A 12,188-nucleotide genomic window follows, 5' to 3' on the forward strand; every position below is an offset into this window, starting at 1 on the left:
GTTAACAAAGCAACTCAGAATACCCAGAGGATGAAAATTATGAAAAAAGGGAAAAGGGAGCCATTGCTTTTGGGAACTGCCGGTATTTACTTTAAGGCAAGAAAATTAAAAGAGCTGTCAGTCAGCAAGTATGCAAAGATATAAAATCAAAGTGATGCCTTGGCATTGGAGAGAGAGACAACGGAAGGAAGACACAGGGTCCTGGCGGAATTTGACTTTCCCGCATCCAGATATTTATGACTATTTCTTTATGCTGACACATTTGCAGAGAGTACAATCCATGACTCAGATCTGACATCCCTCTCTGGTTTTGGGTGAATTGTCGCTGAAGCTGAACGCCTTGCTTGCGGCATCAAGCGCCTTGCATAAGAAAGGATATCTATTTCCAAATCTTTGTTCCCAACTGCAACACACTCGGATACGTCATTCTGCACTTACAATTCTTGCGGGTATCACCTTGTATCTTTACAGCTCTAACTAGAGCAGAATATGAGCGAGAGGAGATACAGATAAGAAAAGCCCCTGGTTATAGCTCTCTGATGCCATCAGAGTGTTAAGCAGAATGCACCACAAGCTGAATTCAATCCTAATGCAGCTCTAACTGCTGCCAGTCAGAAATCCTGCTCCGAGGGCGTGATTGAAAGCATTTTTGCCAAGGTAGTGATCCCTCACCTGTGCACACACACATGATCACACACACACATTAAATCAGAGCACAGGGAGCCACACACTGCCCTCTGCTTGACAAGTAAATTGCTTCCTAGATCGTATTGGCGAGAGAAAATACGGAGAGAAAGAAGATGGTAGCACGGACATGGTAAAAGAAAATGAATGAGAGGTGAAAGGCAATAGAAAAAGCGAAGGAGCCAGAGTAAGTAGATAACGGAAAGCAGCGAGTGTGAAATACTCCGCTAAGCAGGACAGCATGGAACCTGTCGTCCTGTCTGATGAGAACGGGTTGGAAAAGGAGAGAAACCTAACACGATGTAACCCAGACGACTGTCAGGTGTGGTGACAACAAAAACCTGTAGGTGATTCTCTTACTGAATATCCGACAGGGAGACGTTTCAATAATATGACAGGTCTTAGATGAGAGAAAAACACATTTTTTCCAAGTTTTAACTTGGCCATGTAAAAACAAGGCCATCTAAATTGTAAAAAAAAAAGAGCTGAGTACAAGACTCAGAACAGTGTAGATTCTTGAAACCATAATGAAAAAATTATTTATATCTGGCAATGGTGAACTAAAAGATGAACACTTCCTGCCACATATGTCCACCTTCATGACAGAAGACAATGGCACACTGCTCCCGGAAAGTGCGTAATCTGATCTAAATAAAATCTACAAAATCATGAAAACCAACAATCAGTCAACTTTTAGTCACTCGAATGTCATCAACACAAAAAGCACAAGAGACAGCACTATGTTCGAGGATCAATATGGAACATTGTCCTTGGGTATTTTTCCCCCTTTTCTATCATTGATTACGTTTACATGCACAAAATATTCTGTTTTTTGCTCTTATTCTGAAAAAGACATTATTCCTACTAAACTGTTTACATGGCTATTAAATATTCCACTAATATTCACGTTTACATGCAGCCGTTTATCCTCTGATTAACATTACCGGTGGCGGACTTGTTCAACCGTGCATACTACCTCCATCTTTCATTCCTTCAACCACTTTCTTGAAAAGGTCGCCATTGCGATATTTGCGCATTTGCAAAAACCTGTTGATATCCATATCCATATATTTCATGATGTGTAAAAGTAAGTGTGTTTCTCCTTCCGACCAGAAATATGGGCTTTTCTTTTGGGCATGCATCTCTGTAAACTGTAGGTTAGTTGATTTGAGTAAAATGCACAGAGCTGGATGTAAACAAGCGAGAGGCCGGGTGTCCCAAACTGCCGTAAAAATACAAATCGAGGCGCATATTCAGAATGCGCTGTATAGATGTCCAAAGAATGCTCCTAAAACCACAATGATATCAGCATAATCGGAAAATAATCCATTTGGAATATCCAAATGAAATATGCTGTTTACATGACCCGTATCAAAGTTGGAATATTTCCATATTCGGAATGATAGTGAAATATAAGTGTGCATGTAAACATAGTCATTGTATCTGTAAAGTCACTACTGTTTTGTTTTTACACAAAGAAAAAAGAAATTGAAATGATTATAAATCAACATGGACTATTCACTTCAGGCTAAACTGCAAAAGTTCAGTCAGGAACTACTTTTTTTTTTCATTTTACCTATAACTCTGAAACAGGGTTCCAAGATGCTGAAAAATCTGAAATTAATTTGTGACCTTGTAACTTTTTGACAGAAACCACAGAGCGCTTCAATAATAAATTTCAGACTCTGTCAGACCCGACCCACAACACTGGACCATCAGATACCATATCTATCCAAAACCCTCCTCAGGTTAGGAGAGTTTAGTCCAACATCTGCAGCACCAGAAACACCCGGAGCATAACCAACTTGAAGGATGAAGTCATAGCAATATTCACAACATCAGTTGAGTATTTCTAATTAAGATTTTATCATTAAGTAGCCGAGTAGATGTTCACTTAACGTTTCATAGCGCCACTTGCCTTTTCCTAATTATGATTCTCCTTCACATCTATGCTTCACGTCCACATTTACAACCAAGATCAAGGAAAAGTGCTTAGGGAGAGGAAGGCAGACATAATTTTAAGATAGTTAGATTTTGCTACACCACCCATCTTCCTGCACATCTGGTGCTTTTTGAGGTTGGCAACCACTCTCACAGTAGATGTTCACAATCTGAAATAGTTACATTCTCATTTTTATTTAGTAACAAATGTCCCAGATGTACTCCATTCATTCTATTTTTGATATCCTTATCAGGATAGCCTGGAGCCTATCTCAGCATACACCCAGTGAATGGTATCTTCTAGCCAATCAAAAAGCAAAATGCGGTTTCACTCATTATGCGGTATAATGGTGCAGCAAATGTTTAAATTTCCTGAGAAAGGTGAGTTGTCTAAGAAAATCCTTTGACTGTAATACACTACATACAAATGTTGATGTATGCTGAGATCAATGTTGCAATTCTGATGCCAAATGTAACTTCTCAAACTACATGGTTTACATGGAAGGGATACGGTATAGCGAGCCAGTCATTTGCGTCGTGGTCCACATCGCCCTGTCAGGGTTTATTTCACAACAATGACCTGCTAGCTGTACATTATCCCGCTTATTACACGGCTACTTACTGAAGAAATCAATAATTTCACACAAAAATGGTCCGCCAGAGTGCAACACCATACTGTCTGTTATACATAGCAACGGTCTGTTATACATAGCAATGGTCTGTTATACATAGCAAAATAACAGACCGTAGAACACCATGATTGACCAATCAGAATCAAGTATTCAACAAAGCTGTGTAATAAATAGCGATAATAAATCTTAGGCTTAAAGCTATAAGACAAAGGTGTCAAGCACATAATAGTCAGACAATCACACAGACTGGCAGACACACAGACAAACCATGATGATGGAGCCAAGACAATAAAGTCTTCATCACTGATGAGAAGACATGCCAGTGCAGAGAAATGTGATGTGTCTTACCTGGGACTGAAGGAACCTCTTGGCCTTGGGCCAGCTTGAGCAGAACCATTATGAGGAGGGGCGTGGCCCCTGACCACACGCCACGCATCATGATGCTCACTGTCCTGGCATCACTGGGCGTCAATCTGGAGAAACAGAGAAACATAAAGCAGTTAAAGACTGGTCGTGTTGCTGTGATATTCCTTTATTATATTTCTTCTTCACTGGGTTGAAAAAAGAGACAGAATGGATATTCAATTTATTTTGAAAATTACAATAAAATGCCAGAGTGCAGGAGAAAACAATTATTGCAAAACAGCATGACCACAACACATAAAACAAACCATTTCTAATGACATTTTAAAGCACTGGTGAATACAAAGCAGCTTTCATGACAAACGATAAAGGAACTCAATTGAGCACCTTTACGTTGTAATAGTATAGCAGTTGGATCCATTATTTATAATCCTAAGAGAGTTGAGTCTTGGAATTTTAAGAAGATTGCAAATAAACTTTCTCTGTTGCTAAGCTCGGTATCTCCTTTTGTACACACACACACACAACACCTCGGTGTCACATTGATTTCAGACGGGTGAGACAAAAGTGTCAGAGTTTAGTGGTGTGTGCGAGACAATGCCGCTGTGCTGACATCACCAGCGCATAGTGACAGGGACCGTCTGTAGCATGGAAATAAATCGGAGGATTCTCCGGATCAGCCATCTGTGGAACAACCTGTTCACCCTTGTTTGATTACATCCAGCGGGCCGGGCGGCCTCGGCTGCTCCGTCTCCAGGTCTTTCTCCGTATCTCTCGCTCTCTTTCACACTTCTCTCTATCTGCGCTGCTGCTATGCACTATGATTTTCTCTTCGCAGCCCATTTTCCCAGGCATGACATACCCCTTGAATTGGATATGCTTCGACTAAAATATGATGGACTTGCTTTTATCATAAATTCCAAGGCGCTACAGTGGTGACTGAGACTCTTCAAGCCTTGCATCTTTTGAGATGATGAAGAGCATTAAACGTCGCCTCTCCACGGTAAAAAGTATAATGAAAAGAAAATGCTCACTAAGCAAAGCTCAGAAAGGTTTTGCACTCTACACCACATTTTCCCACTACTGTGCAATGCTCTCCTTCCAATCATGTGTTAAATGCCTCTTTAATTCTTCCAAACTTCTCTGTCCTTTTAATTCATACAACCCCAAATGGACTATTTGCCACTCATTACCGGCAGCTCCTTCTTTTTATGCCATCCCTTTTCTTCCAGTCCCTCTCTTCTTCTCCTCTCTGTAATAGGTTTGCAGGAGAAAGAAGGCACAAGCACACCAATTTTCTCTTATAGCTTTTTCTCCAATCTTATCTTCGGGTACTCAGTGAACACTTTTGCACCCCTTTATATGCAGTTCCTGTTCTCAAATTAGAAGAGCCTCTGAAAAGACTGTCTATCAGATCCCAACCACGGGGAGCTCATTGTCGCGGCGCGTGTTATCGTCACTTCTCATTCCTCCAGTGTCACAGCAGAGGCAGAGAATTATGTGTCCTATTTGCACAATTGCTCCATTTGCATGTGATGATGATGACAAGCGTACTCCCGGCTAAATGTCCGATAGAGAAGTCCCCGTGGTTAGACTGGAAGATTACAGCGCTTTCACTGCGCCTGGCCACCTGAACTAGTAGCATCCTGGAGGAGCGGCCGACTAGGTTCCCCCATTTTTCTCGATAATTGTGTCAGATAAACACTGCATCGTCTTCTCGCAGGCAATCTGATAAATACCCAATTACCAGTCACGGGGATGGCTGTGACAAGTGGTCGCCAGGGGTCTTTTGCTTTGGGAATGTGGGATACACGGCATTGAAATGGCCTCCTCAACCCAGAAGCAAGCAGCGGGGAGCTGGCCTCGTAATTCAACACCCTGTTCCATTTGATTAATGAATGGCCGGATTAGAGATAAAGGAAGATTTATTTGAGCCCTCCTCTCTAGAAACCACAAACACGTACGCAGAGATGCATCATGGTCCAATCAATGGCTATTCCTCTGTACTCATTATTAAACCCGCTTCCATCAAAGGAAATGAGCATGTTTTACAAAGCTCGTTTCAGTGGCTTCCTCTGCGTTCACTACCAATTCAGTTTGAGAGGAATGAAAGGCCCTTATTGTCTCTCTTCATCTGACTCAATGACTGCTGAACGGATTGAAGCCAATTAATCAGGCAGTGACAAGAAGCACCGCTGCTGGCTCAGTGACCAACTCCCACAAAAGACAGGAACCATCAGCAGAACAGTCACTGCCCACAAATTGATTTTTGGATGCCTGCTAAACCAAGGCGATGTCATTCAAAACCTGCGGTTTCTCAGTGTGACACCCCTACAAGACCCAAGCACTTAAACTCTACAGAGATCAGACTATTGTGGACGACTTTGTTACCTTGGATGAACAAATGCATAATTTTTACCATTCCTCTTGCAAATGACAGAAGTTCCCTGACGCACTAATGAGACAATGCTTGTGTGCGGTATCCTTGAACCCGAACAAGACTCAGGTAAAATGTTTAAAAGGAGCAGGTAACTTAAGGGGAAGCTAGTCGGAGTCCTCTGAGAATAAGAATGAACTTCATGTTACCTCTGACTGTGACCTCCACTCCTGACTGCTTAATCTGTTTCTCTTTCATCTTCTGCTTTTGTGCTTCTGAGGCACACTGACAAACCAGAGGTACAGTAGGAAGCAAAAGTATCGGGACGGGGGTGATTATTATGGCTCTAATTAGAGGGAATGTGCAATATTTTGATGTAGGGCATAATGCAATCTTGTAACCCATTGGCATGATGACGGATAAGCCTCTGGGGGCAAGGGGCTATATTTCTGGGGTTCTGGTGTAGCTAGTGGTTATCTGGGCCAAGACTTCCTTTTCCTTATGCTGCTCATTGTTTACAGTCCGATAGCAATTTGAGATGCAAGACTTCAGTTGAGAGATGACGTCTACAACAGGATTGTTTCACAATTTGCTAGATTACAAGCTAATTTTAAACCAATAAAATGCTAAATCATTGTGCATACAATATGAATGCAGAATCTGATTATAGAGATTAGGCATCATACAATATTCTTCAGTGTATATTCATGTGTATATGGATCTGTGTGTGTTTCACCAAAATGCTGCATCGATTTTGAATTAACCTCTAAAAAATCCTATTCTGTCTTTCGGAGGTTGTAACGGGCTCAGTTTAAAGCTAGAGGGAAGGCACTGGTATCATAAAAGCTATAAAAACTTAAGGAATCCATTTGTCCATGTTATACTTGCATGTCGCAACGGAGGCTAAATAACACTCCAAAGTTACACTAAATTTTGGCAAGTGTCCGCTTTACAGACATGTCCACTTTATGCTAATCATATGCAGTTTGGGGCAAAAAACATACCGTTTTTTGAATGCAGTACAAATGTGTTATTTCCACCAATTCTCAAATGGTGTATTTGAATATTTTGCATACTGGGGTCCCTAAACAGTCTTGGAATTGCATACATTGGGTATCACTGTATAGCTGAGACTCTTTTGGATCCAATGAGCCCAATTGTATTCATGTGTGATGATGTTAGTCCCCAGAATAGATAACTTTTTTTACTCAGATTTTAAACATATGGTGGTGTGTCTTTATGCTATGATAGTTTTCCTAAAATGAGATTAGTATCGCAATATATCACGATATATTGACTCGTTACCCCTATATCATGATACGTATCGTATCGCCAGATTCTTGCCAATACACAGCCATAACGTCAAGGCTCAGGACAAATTTGTCCAAAGGGAGACAATAAGGCTAGTTTTATCCTAGCTTCAAAATGAATGTAATGTAATTCAATGTAATTTAGTCCAGTACAACAACCCCTTTAACTATGACCTCACAATGTCAACAAAACTGAACATTATAAACTTTGAACATATCCCTTTGCAACAATGACCATTTGAAAAATAGAGTAGCAAACCTCTCCAGTAAAAATGTATGAGTGAAAAACAGATCAATACATGTTTGTTTCTTGTCTTGTTTTGTATTGACATTTTCTCCAACACATCATATGGTGGAGTAGGATGAGTTCAATCAGCTCATATTAGCTGAACCTTATAAGACACTTCTGCAGTGTGAGTTTAAGAATAAAACTCCTGCTTGTGTTTCTTCTGACAGTGTTTTCTTGCTTAGCCGCACCGGAGGGATGCGTCCTGGTGGTGAACGCAGGTTTGTTTCCGGGACACAGCACAACCTACATTTGATTACCAGGACAGAGACACCCACTTGATGTGGCTAAATCAGGCTGCTGAATATTAGCTTCACCGAGAAAATGGGGAAAGCATATAGGACAATATATTGTCCCTCACTCCTGACGCGGAAGTAAACGTTAAAAATAAATGAATTTATGGACAGTATGGAGATGAGTTACAATTACATTTACAGTCTCTCAACATACACATGATATGTGAGGATTTAGACATATGATCCAAACTTATCCTTTAATAGACATCTATGTATTAGTTGCTACACTGTTTTCTTTCTCTGTCTGTATGACTATTATAAAGTACTAACTTTTTTGTAAGTTGCCCATTTCTACTGTACTTTGCTGAATAGAGAAGAAAAAGTTTCTTTACTGGTTCTATACAACCAATATTGTATTTTTCTGCACTGCTAGTGCTCAACCACCCACAAGAGAGTCAAGAGTATTGTACAATTCAAGTTCAGTATCAACAACAAAGTTTGAGATCCTGGAGTTCAGCATTAATGTATGCCCCTACCTATTTCTACAAGAGTTGTGTAAAACACATATGCAGCAGTGGAGGGATCAAACAAAAGAGAGAGCACAGGGATTACACTCTATTTGATGAATCATTGGCTGTAGGTCACTAAGGTAGCACATGTATTCATCTCATGCCACATATCACTTAATAAACCATTCTGTTGAGGCGCTAGATGCATTATTATTTATATGGGCCAAGAACTGGGTTGTGCTAGCTATTTATAAATCCATAAGGTTGTGAATAGTAATTATTGGCTAATTTTCAACTACTCGTTTAATAAATTGGGTTGCACTATTAAAACTTAAAGTATGTCTTGGTTAGTAAAAATAACCTAGTAATGTGGAAATCAGTTGCTATAAAACATCTTTAACTATGTCACTGTAGCATCATAAGCTATAATATAACTGTTTTAGCACCAGAAGCTGTATTAAATGTGCCTCACAACCCTTTATAAATACATGTTTGAGAGTGAGAGAAACATATCTGATTTTGCATCCAAATCTTATTTGGTCATTTACTGTTTTACTGGTAATTTGAGGCATATTGTGTTATTTTATGGAAAGTCATTTAGTGGCACTTAACTAAATCCTTCCACCGTCTTTACCATTTGAGGCATATCCAGTTCAAATCTGTGATGTTGGATTTTTGTTGAGTTTGAGAGTGGAGCCTGCACACAGTATTTAACAGTTTCCTGTGGCTATGTTTCTGGCAGTTAGCAGGTGATACTTTTAACACTCATGTTATCACTATGCCAAGTTTAAACCTACAAACTGGTAGAACCGACTCCAGTGAGCTGGTCCAAAGTCACACAACAACATGTGGATGAGAGAGCAGTAGAAATAAGTTGTCTTGCAGCAGCATAGACACACATGCAAATCTCCTTAAGTGTGTGTTGTGCTATGTCAGCGTCATGTTATGATGGATAGTTCCTGTGCCTCTCAAGCACTCTGTTCTCTATGTCACCGTGGCTACTCCTTCCTCATAAAAATGCCAACACTGGATTAAGCATCTCACATTCACAGTACATTATGCCTCCTGACTTCATTACAATAAAAGGATTAACCTGCCTGGGATCTGTAAAGTGATGGGTAGGGAGGGTGTGCGGCATGTGGCTGAACTGTCCTTCCCCCTTAGTGTAGATCACATCTCTTATGCTCCTCCAAGTCATGCTACTTATCATCTACACTCCTGTGGGTGCAGACTGTGGCAACACACCGGGACAAGAAACAAATGTGTAGCCATTAGGACGCCCTGCAGTTGACTTACATAACAGCATATGCTCCATCCATTCCACAGGGAAAGACCCAGCTTCACTGTCCCACTTTCTATTCATTGCTACTGTACAGTAGGCTGGTCACAAGAATCGTTTTTAATGGTAGCCACTATTTCAGAAGCAGTTTGGTGTGGCCTAGATGAGAGCTTTATATTCTGGGGAAGATGTTAAAATTGCTATAATTTAACAGGGGTAAAGGGCTTCTTCATCCCAAACTGGCAAAATGATGGAGATATGAGAAAAACCCAAATTAGAATAAATTAGAAGAGCCGAAAGCACTACAGCGTGACTGGGGAGATGGGCCTGGTCACACGCGGCGTCCCCGCAGTGATCCGTCTTCTCATGAATGTGATCTGTGATAAATTAAAAGCTGATTATTTCCTGGAGGGAGAAGCCAAGCGCTTGGCCCCCAGCCCCCCTCGCTGGCGGTGATGGATTAGTCCACTGTCTGCACTATGGACCTGTCCCCACTGACTGCACAGCCATGGACGCCATGGGCCTAAGTGCCTCCTATCAAGATCCCATCTCTGACAACTCTTAATTTATTTCAATAAATGCTCCGCCATCTTTTAAAAGGACAATTCCATTTTTCCATGAGACAGATGGATGGTTCTTTGATTTTTTTGAAGTGGTATTACCACAAATACATCCAGCCCTATTTAGCACTGATACACTATATAGACATATTTCTAAAAGCTGGGCAAAAGTCAGCTATTCCCATAAACAATAACAGTCAAGTCTATTGGCATTTATTAAACACCAAATCCAACTGTATTCCATCTGAGCAACCTGAGCTTATAGTTTCTCATGCCATCTCATGTCTTAGCCATAATATGCAGCATGAAGGACACAACAGACAGGCCGATCCCAGTGAGAAATGCCTCCCTATGAAACAGTATTATTGCAGTCAGAGAGCACTAGGCAGCTGTAGGTTCTGTGTCTGTGCACAGTCCATGAGCTTCAACGTAGCTGAGGTTTTTTACATTACGGTTCCATTCTCATGTGTCTGAACCATTTTCCCTGGGTCGGCATCATTTGGACGGCCTACAGCGCAATTTGTCTGCAGTCATCGAGTCTGCCTGAGCGGGAACAAAGGCGGTCAGCCTGGCCATTGTGTCCTTTTGTGTCCCATATGTCAGGAGTCTGTTGCACAAACAATGAAGCGACTGCAAAGAGCAACAACATTATCATTATCGGTTGCAGAATCGCTGTCATTATCCTGCCGCAATCATAACTCTAATTACAAAAGTTGCCTTGTAAGCAGGTAGATTATGCAATGTTAATTACCCGTGCACAATGCAGCGAGCACATGGTCAAATGCCACTCACTATTGTTGCCACCGCACAAAAGCAGCACACGTTTTAGTACCCTCCGCCATATGCAAAGCAACGCCGGGTCTCATGGCGGTTGGTTTAAGCCCTCATGGTACAATCACAGACCTCTTGTCATTAAAAAATTCTCATTAATAATAGTTGCAATGAATCACCCTTAAGTAGATTATCTGACATAAACCAATATATCTGTGAGCGTAGTTTTAATTGATTGAACCTCATCCTATAAACTGGTCAATCTCATTACTCAATCTCATCAGATGAAGAACGCTGAGCTTGTAGGTATTTTTTCAAACCCTTGTGTTCTTTTTCAATCTCAGGGTACCATTTCTCTTGTTCCTGCATATAGACACTCCTTGGACCTTTTTCCTAACTTATTGGGCTTCCAAATCTGATATGATCACTATAAAACAGGCACTAAAACATACTGAGAGTATAATTTAACAATCTTTAGATAAAACTGATCAAAAGTGGACTTTGGCAGGCTAATAGGGATGTCACGAGAACCGATACTTTGGTACCAAGTCGATGCCAAAATGTGACGGTAATTGTTTTTTTTACAGTACCACAGGTACCGGGGATCAGGGCTGGAGACTAATGGCATCCCGGGGACAATAGAACATTTCCCTGATAATGCTACATTGTGAACAACAAATCCGTGTTGATATCGGCATGAGGAGAGCTAGTAACGTTAATAATGGAGCTAACAGCGAACATACGGAAGACAAAGACTGTATATTGCCAAGAAGCGAAAGTCAATTGTTCAATTGTCATATTCTACCAAAATGACCTGTGTTGAACAATAAAATATTATAAATATGATAAGCGTTTTCAATCCAAAATGGCGACAGTGGCAGTGACACCTGTCTCTTTGCTTCTATACTCTTTGCGGAAGTTGCATTGAGATTATTAAATTTTTACATTATGATGCGTTCAAGCTCTGTTCAGAAAAAATGGGTATTGGGTGAAGGTAAATTATAACGTTTACATGATGTGTTCAAATGTAATTGTCAAATGTTGTTTTTGGCAAGAAACTTGAGGCAGATCATCAGGGATTATTTGCAAAAATGTTACTGAAGTAGTGTGTGTTGAAGTACATGGGATTTATTGTTTGGTCTTTGTGTTTCACCGTGGTATCGCATTGGGTATCAAGAATCGTGGAATTTCATTGGCATTGGTATCGACTACTAAATGTCTGGTATCGTGGCATCCCTAT

At 40.7% G+C, this 12,188-nt stretch overlaps 1 protein-coding gene across 2 annotated transcripts in view; it reads right to left on the reverse strand.

The window, feature by feature from the left end:
• The window catches only part of robo1 (roundabout, axon guidance receptor, homolog 1 (Drosophila)), a 302,907-nt gene that overhangs the window by 272,949 nt on the left and 17,770 nt on the right, over positions 1-12,188 (reverse strand). For both annotated transcript variants that reach the window (XM_074640509.1, XM_074640513.1), the window contains exon 2: positions 3,606-3,730. In XM_074640509.1, the coding sequence (XP_074496610.1) occupies positions 3,606-3,696 (91 nt within the window). In that variant the 5' untranslated portion in view covers positions 3,697-3,730. The remainder of the gene's footprint in view (positions 1-3,605; positions 3,731-12,188) is intronic.

Source organism: Sebastes fasciatus, chromosome 7 (assembly GCF_043250625.1).
Source record: "Sebastes fasciatus isolate fSebFas1 chromosome 7, fSebFas1.pri, whole genome shotgun sequence".
In the NCBI taxonomy this organism is placed as follows: Eukaryota; Metazoa; Chordata; class Actinopteri; order Perciformes; family Sebastidae; genus Sebastes; species Sebastes fasciatus.